At 38.1% G+C, this 15,314-nt stretch overlaps 1 protein-coding gene across 1 annotated transcript in view; it reads right to left on the bottom strand.

The window, feature by feature from the left end:
- The window catches only part of slc6a1b (solute carrier family 6 member 1b), a 28,765-nt gene extending 13,714 nt beyond the window's left edge, over window positions 1–15,051 (bottom strand). The window contains exons 1-11 of the mRNA XM_020516591.2: window positions 14,817–15,051; window positions 14,277–14,408; window positions 13,653–13,753; window positions 13,144–13,253; window positions 12,885–13,017; window positions 11,884–12,018; window positions 11,684–11,787; window positions 9,174–9,298; window positions 7,410–7,522; window positions 5,309–5,440; window positions 2,028–2,130 (exon numbers count right to left, since the gene is read on the bottom strand). Of these exons, the coding sequence (XP_020372180.1) occupies window positions 2,028–2,130; window positions 5,309–5,440; window positions 7,410–7,522; window positions 9,174–9,298; window positions 11,684–11,787; window positions 11,884–12,018; window positions 12,885–13,017; window positions 13,144–13,253; window positions 13,653–13,753; window positions 14,277–14,408; window positions 14,817–15,051 (1,423 nt within the window). The remainder of the gene's footprint in view (window positions 1–2,027; window positions 2,131–5,308; window positions 5,441–7,409; window positions 7,523–9,173; window positions 9,299–11,683; window positions 11,788–11,883; window positions 12,019–12,884; window positions 13,018–13,143; window positions 13,254–13,652; window positions 13,754–14,276; window positions 14,409–14,816) is intronic.
- Between the last annotated feature and the right edge of the window lie 263 nt (window positions 15,052–15,314).

The raw sequence follows: 15,314 nt of genomic DNA, 5'->3' as shown, positions 1-15,314 counted from the left end.
TAAAGGCAGATATGTAAAATCAGTAAAACAGCTTGGGTCAGGCCTTCAAGATGTGCCCAGATGTGAAACAATACTACATCATAACTCGAATAAAGTGTGAAATGTTGATTGACTTATGAACGTTATCATTTATAATGGTAGCAAGATACCAGATGAAAAGCACAAGATTAAAAAAGTTAAATTGCCAGGCCAAGAATTGTGTAGTCCACTGTATTCTGTAGTTTGTCAATCAAAATTAGACTTGTTGGTCATAGTATCTGGGATTTTTGAGTTTGTTACAGAGCGTTTTTTTCTTAATTACTCAGGTTTGGGTTTAGAGGATTGCACATAATGCAAATTGTCCATATTCTTAAACAGGGAAAATCTTGGAAATATTCTTGCAGGAAAATAAGGCTGTAATATCAATGAGTTCATCTTTCAGTGAAAATTCAGATTGCCATTAGTCAGTCAATAAACAATGTTTTGTTTTACGGAACATTTAAAATATCTGACGTTGATTTTTTTTCTGGTTATCTGACATTGATAGTCTGCATTGGCATCAAGTTCATAGTGGTTGTATATGGCATCAATAGCAATGTATTAATCTGTCCATTTGTTTTAATGAATTGTAGTCAACAATGGTCCTCTTGGTTCAATTTCCAAGCCAAAAAGCATCATCGCCATGTTCCTGAAGAGAAGTCTGTTATACTGTATTTAGAAATTCTATTCCTATGTAAATGAAAATCCTCATGTTGACGTTTTTCCATGTTATACGCTTTAACAAACTTACTTATGAAAATAAAATGAGTGAAATGTCATTTACCGCAATAATGGCTTATATATGCCAAAACGGACAAGACCAACTGCCAGCTGTTAGTTAGTCCTGAGATATGCAAAAATGTAGCTTCCCTATCAATTTTTGAATGCTATCCCAAATCAATGTAATGATTGCTGTGTTGGATATCAAGCGAACCATCAAGCTTTTATGTTAATAATTTGGAGTAGATTACTTTGCATGCTGAGCATATAAATGTTTCCTGATTTGTAGTGATTATAAGCTAGCACCACAGTTACAAACAACTGTTTGTATAGTCTTCCTCTGATCTGCGGTAGTACTGATCAAACTGTTCGTGGAAGAGAGTGCAAACTCAGTTGCTGTTTTGACAATGTCATATGATGTACTCTTCAGGCTGATTGAGACAACTTCATGGGGGAACAAGGACATAAGAAGAGTTGCAAATAGAGGATGCATCAACGCAGTGATTCCAGCACAAATATTCAATGCTTCCTGCAATTTTCTTCCATGTATTACATGTCCAAAAAACAATTTATGAGACACTAGCCAACAGGTATAGTATTGATGCTATCAATTATCAATGCCTGATTGCCAATTGCAAATAATATTCTGTCATTTACACTGTGGATATCTAAGAGTATGTTTGAAAAAGATGATTAAAATGTTTCAGAAAACAGATTTAACTGAGTTTATCTCCTAAAGGTTTGAATTTATTATAATCTAATGAATCACGTAACTCTTCAAACAATTACAATTTCTTTAGAACACAAATTCTATACAATTTCACCTAAGTAATGAAACTATTGTAAAATTATGCAAAAACAGTACACCTTGGGAATTGAAGTCTAGGATTTTTCTAACCAAATTTAATTACATTATACTTATTCCATGTGACTCTTGTGAAAGGAAATACAGAACCTTAAATGTTTGATATGTGGTTAGGTATTACTTTGATTTTGCATTGAAACAAACCCAATTGCATTGCTCAATTTTGATTCCCAAATTGTTTCAGTAACATTTTTCGGAGTATTTTTGAGCAAGATCTTCAATGATGTGACCCAATATCAAGCTATCTGGTATCAATCTTTTTCCCCTTGTTGCGTCAAAAGGCTGAGATGCCTGGTGAAACAAATGATTGTGAACACATGATCACTAAAAGAAAAGATGCTGGTATCTTTCAGTTTAGCTCAAACACTTCCAGCATAGACGTTTCACAATATGAAAACATATTAAAAAGAATCATAATTCTTACCATAGCACCAAGATATTGAGATGGTCTCGAAGAAAACAAGAAAGAGCAAAGACATTCCGCTAGCAGAGTAGTAGTCAAAAAGCTTAAAGACATACAGACCACCCTGGAGGAAGAAAATGATAAGACATTGCTTAGATAACTTTTAATATTTAAGTCCTTATGATACTTCAGCATCCCTTAATTGTGCACAGTTGTGGATTACATTTGGCATCCTAACTACATCATTTAATTGACCTTAAATATAAATGATGTATTAACTATCCTAGCAATAGGTGCTTCTTGGATAATTCTGATTAAAATTAAAGCCTGTAATATGTGCAAAACTTTGGATCACATAAATAAAGTTGACGTGATTTATTTTATACACTATACCTGACACATTTTAAACATGCTTTGACAAAGCTTAAATGCCTACCTCTGTGGTTGCATGCATATTCTGCAGATGCCTCCGCAGTGTTTAAGCATAGACACATTATTAACTCTATATACTCATTCTTAGTGACGAACAATGATTAATGGTCATCAGTATTCTGATTGTTTATCTCTGCAGTATTTCTATCAGACAACAACTTCAAAGGAATTATACTCCTACTAAATTTTATTCTTCAAACATTTCAGTTTTTAAGTTAAGCAATTATATACAGTCTTGATAACAAGTTACTCATTGAAAATGCAGTAAAATAGATTTGCCAAGTCAGTTATGACTAATTATGCATACTTATATAATTAGTTGCCATATAGTTATACGACAATTCTGTACTAAATATATATTCTATTATAATCAAAATAACTCAATTCAAATATCAATACTAGCCTGTTTGTCCCAACTATAGCAAATACAACATACTATTTTCTTGATGAAATTTCGTTTGGGCATTCAAAACTTAATTTTCTCAATGCTCTTTGCTACAATTAGAATCAGAAATCAGTGATAGGAAACATTTAAATAGGAGATAGAAAGAGGACAAACTAGGTACATTACAGTGAGCAAAAATGAGGAAAAAGATTGTCCTGTCATGAGTTCTGATCTATGTGATGAATCTATATATCACAAATTGGAGTACCATGGATGAATAGGGAGGTTATATAAAGTTTTAAAATAAAGGAGCAGAAAATAGTGTTGCTCAACAAGAGCAACTTGAATGAGAACATTTCAAAATTAAAAGAGGATCAAAGATCTCTTGCTGTGGCTCACTAACAAGTGAATAAAGCCAAGAAAAGACAAATAGAGCACTTGGTTTTATATCCAGGGGCACATAATCCAAAAGCAAATAAGTGATGTTAATTTAATGCTTATTGATGAGACCCTTTTGGAGTATTGAGTAGAATTTTAGCCACGGTTACAGGAAGGATTTAAAAGTTATTGAAGAAATTCAGGGTAATTTTACTAGGGGAGCATATTGGAGATATGGAGAAAAACTTAAGAACTTAGGGCCTTTCACCGAAACTGAGAAGGTTGAGGGACCTGAGCAGGATCTTCAAGATTATTAAGAGTTATGATACAGTAAATCCTAGTAATTGTTTCCATTGATCAGTGTATGGAAACAATGTGGAATAGATCATTTCTGTTCTGTACATTCTAAAATGAAGCCTAATGCATTTACTTACCTTTGGTTTCAAAATCTGGCTTATGCTTTTGAATGTTTTATATACAGATTTTTTTAATGTGAGATATTGCTTAAAGCTTTCGCTGCACTGCCTTTGGTTCTGAAATCTGAACTCTGTATCAAATCTTCACATATTTGAACTAAATATATTAGATATAAGGCGAAAATCATGTCTCTACATTGTCCAAATCTTGACATTAGTCTCAGAAGAACAAATGGTATTCTACAAATGCAGTGTGACTACATCCATATAAATATCATTGTTAGTCACTAACTGACTAAACACAACCAATTTATGTATTCTGAACTTATACCCATTAAGGAATGGATTAAGAAAATACAAACACATTTTATTTTGAATCCTCATGGGAAGGGAAATTCTTATTGCTCATTCTGAACCAGTTAAAAGGCAGTTTAATAATTCTCTACAGATCCAGTTATACATTTAAAACTAGCCTAAATCTAAATTAATATAAGTAACATTTATTAATTTTGACAATTAATTAATTCTTTATTAATATCACAATATTTAAATTAATGTCAATAACCATCTTATGATATTTTCAATTTATATCACAACTGGGTAATCTCATGGTTTGTGGTTCAGCTATTCACGTTTTAGTGGATAGAACTTTCTGAGATCCCTTGTCTTATATATTAATGGACAGAAGAATTGCAGCAAGTCTTCCTGCTGTTTTGAAGGCCAATGGGACAAAGCTCTAAGAATGTTATGCTATTTGATTCATTCATCAAGTGAAACTGTTACTTTAGAAAAAGTAAAGTGGTACAGATTTGGCAAAACAATTAAGTCTATATTCAGGATTTGTTATTTTTATATATTTATTTAAATTTGAAATAATCAATGCAAGGCTTGCCACAGAATTGTTTATTTGAAATCAGATGATACACATTTTATAATGATACCGGATAAAGTGTTGCCTCTTTAAAATGGGAAAGTTGAACTGCAGTGACTAAGAGATAGTGATTCAGTTAGAGATTAATTGTTATTTGTGAGATAAGTGGGAAGATTGCCCTGATATGCACGTGTTGCAGGTAGCATGCTGGAGTGTTTTAATGGGGTCTTTAAGTTCCACTAATTATACAGCTCAATGGCAATACAAAGGATGCAATTGTATGGTGCATACTCTATTTGTCCGTTAGATTTTCAGGTGAAGTCTTACATATTTAATAGGAATCCAACTTTAAAGTAAAAGTGAAAGGAGTGGGCACTCATTGTCAAGTCAAAGGTATTCACAGAATATTATTTTTAACCAATCTGTTATGATACACCTCTGTGGCAGGTGGGATTTGAAACCAGACCTTTGACCTAGATATGGGAGCCCTACCACTGCAACACAAGAGCCCCTTGTCACTGTCACCATATGAAGTGCAGCAATAAACAAGGATGTGTAACCCAATGACATTTTTAAGTTGCTATCCTATTTACATTGAATGGTTGAAATTAAAATTGACTCTGTGATATACAATAGATCAGAAATTTGTGAAAAATATAAATTTCATACATGAATGTTGCAGACTTGCTTTGTTTAAGCTGAGCCAATATCGTAGTTGAAACAAACACCATTAAACTATCTGTTGCTCTTTCAAATGAAAATCAGCTATATCTAGAAATTTCATCTTTAAAATCATTTCATTGGAATTATTGTAATTTACCTGGGTAATGTTGGAGAGTCCTATCAAATATGAAATAACACAGACTGCCGCAATGAAAATTTCTCTTCTTCCTCGTAGCAATTTGGGAAACTCGTCCACCAAAGCAGTTATAAAGCCTTCCACAGTGCAAAACTAAAAATGAATGAGTATTAGTGCTTCTTAATTAATTAATTTTGCTGTTAGACTGATTAAGCCCTTGTTTGGAATCAGCAGTAGCCCAGGTATAAATGCAAAACTTATTTACAAATATAAAATGAAAGACACCAACTTGGGTGTTCCCCTATTATCAAGTCATTAATCATCATAGCTTTTTGACAGCAATATTTTGGAAATTAGTTAGTAATCTGCAGAGGAGTGCATTTTACAAATGGCAGAGTTCTGAGTAGATAGGATAATAAAGAAAAAATTCTGGAGGAAATATTTCCTTTGTTTCAATCCAATGTCTCCCTTTAGTTTTCCTAATGTTTCAACCTCATTTTTATTTACGATTTATTTTTTCTTTTGCTTCCATTGAGTTGCAGTATGTTCTCTAAATAAGCTACTGATCTTTAAACTTATTCTACTGTTAAAGTACTTTTTCTTCTCTTTTAATTTTCCCCATTTTTTACACAACTTAATGACTATCCCCAACAAAACACCCTCCAAGCAAAACTGTGCAAAGCTGCAAATTGGTTATATAGCATTTGTATGACAAGTGGAGAGAGATGTTCTGAGAAATATGTTTATATAGGAAAGTGAGCTCCCTACTGTTATTTTCTGATGTTCTCTAAATTTTATACCTGGTTTGACATGTTATCTGGAAACCTTGGTCTGTGCCTAGACAATGAGAGGTGATTAAGACTAACTGAAGGTTGATTTGCTCCTCAGACTCCTGGAAAGGTTTCAATTCTTCATTCAACTTCTTCTTCTGCTAGCACCTGAGTTAGGCAACTCACTGCATGAAGAGTGGCACATGTAAATTTCCATCTAACTACTCCATTATGTACTCAATGTGTTGGTATATGAACCTACTGCTGAAAAATCAAGGTACAAAGTTCAGCAGGAGCAATATCAAACAATACGAAAAGAAAAAAAATGCAACTTAAATTCTATTTTTTAAATGTTTATTGTCCATTTATTATTAAATTCATTTACATTAAAAATCTAGAGGCAAAACAATTTTATTGTCTGATTTGTAGTTGAATGTCCAGTATACTTTCCTACATGAATACTGGCAAATGCTAGAAAAAGATTGCCTGTCTCAATCACTCTTGCTATTAAATGTTGACCAAGTTGCTGCATTTGCCATCCGCAAAGTCTGTCTCTTCTTACCTCAAATGGAACCTTTTCAACCAGTGTACCAAGCATGAATTTATTTAGACTGTTTTTACAGCACAGTTTTCAATGGAAACTTAAATTGAGAAGAGAACAATTCTTCACATTGGCATATTTAGACAGACTAGCTTGGACAACTGTTGACACATAAAGCATTGACTTTGCTAAGAAATGCAATTTTTATTACAGCTCTTCATCCTAGAGATTGCAGCAAGAACACAGCCAGGGGCTAATCAGTAGCGTTACCCATAGCAACAGGAGGCTGTTCAGTGCTGTTGTGTGGCTGAAGCAAGGCTTAGATATGTCTGCACCTGTCAGACACAATCAGTAAAGGCACTCTTGGTGTTTATCCTGCTAAATCATTAGATTCACACGGAATATTTCAAGCAAATGGTAGGATGCATCTCTGACTCAGCCAAGCAGCTCTACATTTTAATTCTGTGTTGTAGTATTAAATGCAATCAACCTGATTTTCATTGGGTGTAAAGTGGTGCTTCTTTACTGTAAATATAACCATTCAAAATTGTCCAGATAGCATACCTTTAAACATTTAATTGCTTGAACAAATGTTAAGTGTTATTAGTAACAACTGTTCAGAACACGAATTAGGAAGATGTACAAAGATTCTCGTTGCACTTCCATTTATTTTCCAAAATGTTAATGAACTGGAATTGATTTTTCAAAAAAAACCCTGAAAATTAACTCTATTCAAAAATGAGCAATCAACAATTCTTATTACTGACCCAACAGATATAACAATTCTCAAAGGACTTGGGCTGAAACGTACCTGGCTGTCAATCCCAAGCATCAGTAACATCGAGAAGAAAAGAATAGACCACAGTGGAGATATTGGTAATTGCGTCACTGCCTCGGGGTATGCTAAAAATGCCAGACCAGGACCTTTGAAAATAAAAGAATGTGTAATATTATCTGCCTTACTTTCAAGATCAAACATATTTATGTGATTAAGAATATATATGTTCTAGCATAATTTTTGTGATCTAACATTCAGTGTGGGCACACACTGTTAAAATGAAATAAAGGCTTTAGAAAGAATTAAATGAAAGAAGACTGACTGTTCGCAGACCACATACAGATTCTGATGAAGACTCAAAGTTCATGCCAAGGAAAGGAAAGTACTTTTAAACTGCAGAAAAAAACTATAAAACTTTACAACCCATATTATTCTCTAGTGGCTTCTTAGCTATTTTCTATCTGATGTGATATATTTCAAATGATTGTTAGGGAATTCACTGGGAACCATGTACTATAACTAATTGGACATTGCACCTCATTCAAGACTTCCTAAAGAAAACCATTACATCAGGCCCTCTATGTCTGAATTCAACACAATAGCTTACAGGTACTGAACACACATTCACCCTGACAGATTTAATACACATCTGAGATTGGTGACATCGCTGAAATAATAGCAATAGTATTAATTTCAGATTTGTAGACTGAGATCTTTAGGTCCTTCCAGAAGCTTAGCAATAAAATGTATCTGAAAATTTCAACTCCACCTTTTGTTATTCTATTTTCACTTGGTCTTCTTGCATTAAAGGAGTGTTTCCCTTCATTTAACTCATTTGCAAAATCTGCCATGTGGCATTTTTAGGTTTAGTTTTATTTACATGACAGCATCACGAGGTCAATGCTGGTTGTTGCTTCCAAGATCCACATGCCAGTGTTGTATCTCCACATGCTATTTGACATGAAGAATTGTGCAGGAATGACACGTTTGGAATTTGTCTACCTCGTTGAGATAAAACAACGCACATTTTGCAATTTCAATGTAGCGCCTTCATTCACTGCGGCATTATGGACTCTAAATTTTAAGGTTCAACCTAATATCAGGGCTGTCGATAAAGGTTGTCCATTGTTATACAAGCTAGGTCTTGCCTTCTGGATATTACTGAAGACTTCCAAGTCTATGATCCCCGCTTCGATAAGCAATGGTGTCCCGGATTTCAGTGCAATATTCTTAGAGTTGATGAAGGTTGAGGAGCATGTGTTCAGACAGATAGAACACCTCCAGCTTCTTCAGATTGATTAATAGGCCAAACCGCTTCACCAATATTTTGTGAAAATGGACTCCAGCAAATTGTCGTCTGCGTGAGCAATAGTAAGAGCGCTTAGATCAGAAAACTACATCCTCTTCCGTGACACAATGAAGATGACATACCTATCAGAGTAGACTTTATCCCATTGGGCTTGTTGCCATTTGTTGAGAAGGAGCTGCATAAACCAAGACTTGTCCTTTCCTTGAGTATTTATACGATGAGGGATGGAAGAACAGGAGGGCAAAATCAGAAGCTTATTATTTTATCACCGGAGGTCAAAAACCAGGTCACCCGATGTCGCTTTTCGTGGGCGGGTAATGGGGAAATCGTAGTATCTTGTCTACAACGACCAACATTCACCGGCATCAGAATTGGCACCAAGGATATTACCCGCGCCTTTGTTGCTCTAAGAGAATCAAAGTGGGTCTAAATGTACACATTGGAGGTGAGGTTACCCTGTGAAACAACGTAAACACGCTGTAACATACCTGAAGCAGCCACGTCCGCAATAGACTTCTTTGTCACATGTGCCATAAAGCCCACGATGGAGAAAATAACAAAACCGGCAAACATACTGGTGGTGGAATTTATGCAGCAGACGATAATTGCGTCCCTGAAATAAGGGAGAGATTAAAAAAAACATTGCTTTTGTCTTTAAAGGTTGTAACATTTATTGTAACCAATAGTATTGAGGTGGACGTGAATGGAGCGATGTCATGCAATAGCGGAAGCTGGGCTCCCGCTTGTGATTCCACAAACTGTTACTGATATGTCAGATCATATGAAATCATATCATCTGGGAGGACAGCATACCTCGACTGGCTCAGAAGGGGTCTCAATATCAAAGGTCACTGTGTGCATCCAAATAGTCGGTACTAGCAATGGTAAAGACTGGGGAACAAGTCATTTAGCTGCCTCCTGTCCTGCAGTTAGCTCTTGGAATAGTTTTATCTTAACTGTGAGGTAGTTGGAAATAAGAATTCACTGATAATTTCAGATTGGCTGTTTTCTAACAGGTCTTCACCCGATTCAATGAAATAGATTGGGGAGAGTAAGACGCAGGTATATGCAGCTGCCAATAACGCAGAAGCCAAATCCAACCCCAAAAGATTGAGGTCAGTTTGAAGCGAACATTATAACAGTTTATCGTTATAATAACAATTAATCCAACATGGTAAACCAGCGATGGATGTGTATTAAGCACTGATGTTAAAGATCCAATTTTCTCAAAGCATGCCCTCAACAGCTTTTTTTTTAATAACGTAGTCCAACTAGCCATAACGAAGTGAGACAGTCATGTATTAGCGGGGCAAACAAAACATCGGGACTTCGCTTCCACTGGATTTAACCTTATTGCACTAAAGATATTATTCCACCTCACAGGTTATCCAGAAGATTTACCAGCGTGTTTTCTGAGCTGCAAAGTTTCCACTAGAAGATAATGTTGGACAGGATAGGAGCGTTTTCGTTGGAAGCGGAAGCTAAAGGAAGATCAAACTGAATTGTGTAAAATCATGAGCAGTTTGGAGTCACGGAGTCATCGAGATGTACAGCACAGAAACAGACCCTTCGGTCCAACTCGTCCATACCTACCAGATATCACAAATTAATCTAGTCCCATTTGCCAGCATTAGGCACATATCCCTCCAAACCCTTCCGATTCAGATACCCATCCAGATGCCTTTTAAATGTTGTAATTGTATGAGACTCCACTACTTCCTCTGGCAGCTCATTCCATGCACGCATTATCCTTTGAGCGAAAAAGTTGCCCCTTAGGTCCCTTTTAAATCTTTCCCCTCTCACCTTAATCCTGTGCCAGCTAGTTTTGGACTCTTCTACCCTGGGAAAAGACCTTGGCTATTCACCCTATCCACAGTCCCTCATGATTTTATAAACCTCTGTAAGGTGACCCCTTCGGTCTTACGCTCCAGGGAAAATAACCCCAGCCAATTCAGCTTCTCCCTATAGCTCAAGCCTTCCAGCCCTGGCAACAGCATTGTAAATCTTTTCTGAACCCTTTCAAGTTTCACAACGTCCTTCCTATAGAAGGGTGACCAGAACTGAACACACTATTCCAGAAACGGCCTCACCAATGTGCTGTACAGCTGCAACATGGCCTGTCAAATCCACACTCAATGCACTGACCAATATAAGCAAACATGCCAAACGCCTTCTTCACTATCTGTCAACCTCCACTTTCAAGGAACTATCAACCTTCACTCCAAGGTCTCTCTGAGTGAAGAAGAACACCCTAGTGTCCCTGGTTTAGAACTTCAGAATTAAGCGATCATTGATTTAGATAAAAGAGGTTGAGAGGGGAATTTTCTCACCCTTTCAAAGGAGGATAGGCAGAAAGCCTCATAACATTTAAAAATTACGTGGACACTCATTTGAAGTGTCGTAATCCACGAGGAAATGGACGGGAGCTGGAAGATGTGAAGAGAATGGTGATTTTGTTTTGGTGGGCGCACAGTGGGTGGATGATCTCCTTCACTGCTGGAACATTCTCTAAACTTCTACTCTGTACACCATTGAAGCAATTTGGGTAATAGTTCATGGACTTATTCCCAAGGAAGGGGTGATTCAACAGACTCTGTGATAAAATGAATTATCATCAAGAAGGGGACACCCCTCCTTCGGGAGGTGGCGGTGAGATGGGGAGAAGGAAATGCTAATAGTAAAATTCGGCTCAAGATCATATTTTCACAACAGCAAAAGAGTCATGAAGTTAGAACTGGAGAGATCGGTAAAAAAACCACAATCGCCAACAGACAATTTGTATTTTTAAAAGGAAAGCATTGTAGGGCAATGGGGAAAGAGAAGAGTGAGAAGTTCTTGTAGAAGGCTGTTTTAAAGGGCTGCCACTGGCACAATGGGCTGAATGGTCTCCTCCTATGTGGCGTGATTCTGAGTCCATACCAGTTTGGGTTTTTTTTTTAGTGAAGAATGACGTCAGTAATGTGCAGTCCATAAGATGAGAGGTATAGGGCAGGATTACCTGTAAACATTGTTGTGGAAGGTGTTGTAGCTTCCAAGCGCCACCAAAGAACCAAGACCCAGGCCGTAAGAGAAAAATATCTGTGTGGCTGCATCCAACCATACCTGAGAGATAAATTGTCCAGGCAGTAAATGATAACTATTGTGCTTTCATTTCTCTCTTTATAGGAACCGCGAGCATAACAATGGCCGTTGACATACCTCTGAGTCTGAAAGGCGGCTGAAATCGGGGGTTATATAAAATAAGATTCCTTCTCGAGCTCCAGGCAGTGTTACTCCGCGGAAAAACAAAATGAGCAGCATAACATAGGGATATATTGCTGAAAAATAAACTACCTGTGGAAAGACATGAGTGTTCAAGATTATGGAAAAGTTTGTGTTTCTTTTAACATACTTCATCTACATCAGGATTTGATTCATAAATCTTTCTATTGCTACGTTTTAAAAGATTACTACTAGGATTCGTGCAAACTATGTCACTGTGTGTGTTTATTGTGGGGACATTTCCTTCAAATATTAATCCTGTCGTGATGTCTTTATTGGATTTATTTCCCTGTTCATTCTAGTAGGACACTTTTTTTTGTAATCCCATTGAGAAGACAACTCTTAGGTCTAGGAGGAAGAGAAAAATTGGAATTTATAAAAGATATGCACACCGCATTTATTAAAACTAACGATGGCGATGAGCGGGGATCCGGGATCTAGATGTGATCAAGGATGTTTGGATTGTTTCCAAGCTCTGAAAATTTTCACTGCCAATTTTTAATTTATCTTATACCCGCTGCACAGAGAATGGCTGCTTTTAACAAAATCCTTAGAGCTTTCAGAGCGACAGGGAGACAGACCACTGTTGTCAATCGCCGTAGTTTAAAAAAAAATCAACACGGGCTCGATGGGCCGCTTGGCTGCCTTGGACACCCAATGTGTTTGTGGCGCGGTGGTAGTGTCCCTACCTCTGGGTCAGGAGTCCCACCTGTTCCAGGGGTGCGTGATAAGAGCGGGTAGATTGTCAATATCTAAACCTGGCCACTCTCTACATGTTCCAAATGGTCAGCGGAAGGCATGGAGGAAGCATTGAGGGCTAATGATTTCGTGTCTCAGCTGAGAAGCTAATGCCATCTGGTTGCAGTTAGTTCTTAGTGCCCCCGGGGCTCACTAACGACGCTGGAGAACTGTTCTCTTTCAGTAAACAATCACTTTACCTTTCCTGTCCAGCTGACGCCTTTCCAAATACAAAAATATACCAGAATCCAGGCGACGGCCAGCGTTATTGCAAGAGGAGATCGGATTTGTCCAGGCTGGTCCAGTCCATCTGTTAACTGGTGCATGTTTCGTCTGTGAATATAGTTATGCGTATCTCAATAATATGTTTCATCATTGACCTACCATTTCTGTAACAGTTAAGTTTAATTCGCAATGTTAAGACCAAATTAAAATCCAAACATGTAAAAGCAATCTTACTCCCAGAATTCCACAATGGGGCTGGTGATGTTAGTGGCATTGGTCATACTGTAGTTTGAGAAACAGCTCTCTGTGTTCCAGATGTTACCACAGCTTTGCCAAGGAAGTTCCTGGTTAGGATAAAACACGGTACAATTATTTTTCGTTTCTCAACAGCTAACCACTTGAACCTGGCATGATCACCAACGAATCTTTCCGGTTTGCAGCCTTTATTTTCTAGTTCATTCCAAACTACCTCCCCAGATCCCCTCAGTTGTCAGTCGCTGCTTCCCATCCTTGTTGACAGCTTTAACATTGCCATACGGGACCGTGGTAGTGTCACCACCTCTGACGCCAAACGCTCTAAGTTCAAGACCCACCTACCGCCCAGATATTTTACGCCATGTTCGAACAGGTCGATTTAAACACTAATTCGCGGTGTTTGACCGCCGAGGTACTTCATGTTCTAGGTCCACAGTATAATTAACAGCCAAGAGAATTGAACTCGACAATAAACAGAAACAACTTACTGATGTGAATGAATTATACAAGTAATAAATGGCCCAAGCAATGATGACGACGTAGTAGATGTTGAGCCAGAATGAGAGGACTGCAGCAGCCAGACCTACGCCTGCAAACACAAGAGATATGGCGAAATCCGACATGTTAATCAGAGCAGGTCTCACACAACAGGTTGTACCATTCACGCCTACAGTGTGAAGAAGCCTGTTAACCAAAGCGGCCGCGCCGGACAAGGGCCAACAGTATGAAATACCTGTACACAGTCTTATTGTCATCGGGAATAGCTTCTGGGAAACCGTAGGTGTTTGTGGCTGACTTTTTCTCTTTAGCTCAAACTATACTGGCTCCAGCGATTGGAATGTGTCACTGAGAAACGAACATCAACACTTTGTGTGCAGGCTTTAAAACAATAAAGACTTCAAAAGTAAACCCAACAGAGTGGCTTGGAAGCGGTGACGAAAGCATTACTGCCGCCGCTCTTACAGAGAGAAATCACTCCTACTGAGGTTGCAATGCTGCTAAATAGAGAACACTGAGCTAGAAAAGAGCGGTAGAGTGTATCTCTCAAGAGCAGCGCTGTGTTTGATTTCTACATACTGACCAGGCGCTCACGCCGATGCTGCAGACCGTACCTTTGAACATTGGCGCCAGTCTCCAGATACCCAGTCCACCGACAGATGTGTATTGGCCCAACGAGCATTCCAGGAGGAAGATTGGCATCCCAGCAAAGATCAGGGTCAAGAAGTAAGGGATGAGAAAGGCCCCTTTGGAGAACAGTGAGCGGGATTTTAGATATTGATGGGAAATAGGAGACCTCTTAAATAAGGATCTGGCTATATACAGATGCTTCAGAAATAACGTTACATGAATGAATTGACCATGCCAATTGGTACACAAATCAACCCGATACAATACGTTGAATTATTTTCCCGCCCCTAAACGATGTATTGGATTATATATACCTGAAATTGACTGAAATATACCTGAAATTTTACATTTTAAAAACAATGCAGAATTGCATATCTGGCAATATTCTATACGACACAAAGCTGTTGATATTTGATGCAACATTGACTTTGTTGCCTACAATTCAAATCCAGGAGTGATGGATCATTCCTCTTTACGGTTTAAAGTACTGGTTTATTTATTATGAAGTGAGTATTTTTGTTTACCTCCACCGTTTTTCCCACAAAGGTAAGGAAACCTCCAGACATTTCCCAGACCGATGGCATATCCAATGCAGGAGAGCAGGAAGTCAAATTTCCCTCCCCATTTCTCCCTCTCGGGGATGGTTCTGGTCTTCTGCACCTTCACCACCAGAGTTTTCGGCTTGTCGTTGGAGGTGGGCGCCTCGTGGAGCTCGGTGGAAATCTGCCCGTCCGGGGTCTTCGCGCCGTTGCTCGCCATCCCTTTCAACTTGGGCGCCGAACGTCGGGGAGTTGGTCGGAAATTTTCAGCACCGGACCACGTGGAAAGCAGCTTCGCGGTTCTGTCTGACCAGCTCAAGGGGAGAAAAGCTAATCAACTCAGATCCTAGCGGTGGGAGAGAACTCGGGGAGGCGGGACAGAGGGGTCGGACGCGATGGAGGTGAGCAGCCAGACTGAACCAGACCGAGAGAAGCTGCAAAAGAGATAAGGAAACGCAAGGCTAGAGAGTAGGTAACAACAGA

The sequence above is a fragment of the Rhincodon typus genome, chromosome 16 (genome assembly GCF_021869965.1).
Source record: "Rhincodon typus isolate 14 chromosome 16, sRhiTyp1.1, whole genome shotgun sequence".
NCBI classification, from domain to species: Eukaryota; Metazoa; Chordata; class Chondrichthyes; order Orectolobiformes; family Rhincodontidae; genus Rhincodon; species Rhincodon typus.
This window is presented reverse-complemented; position numbering and strand designations above follow the sequence as displayed.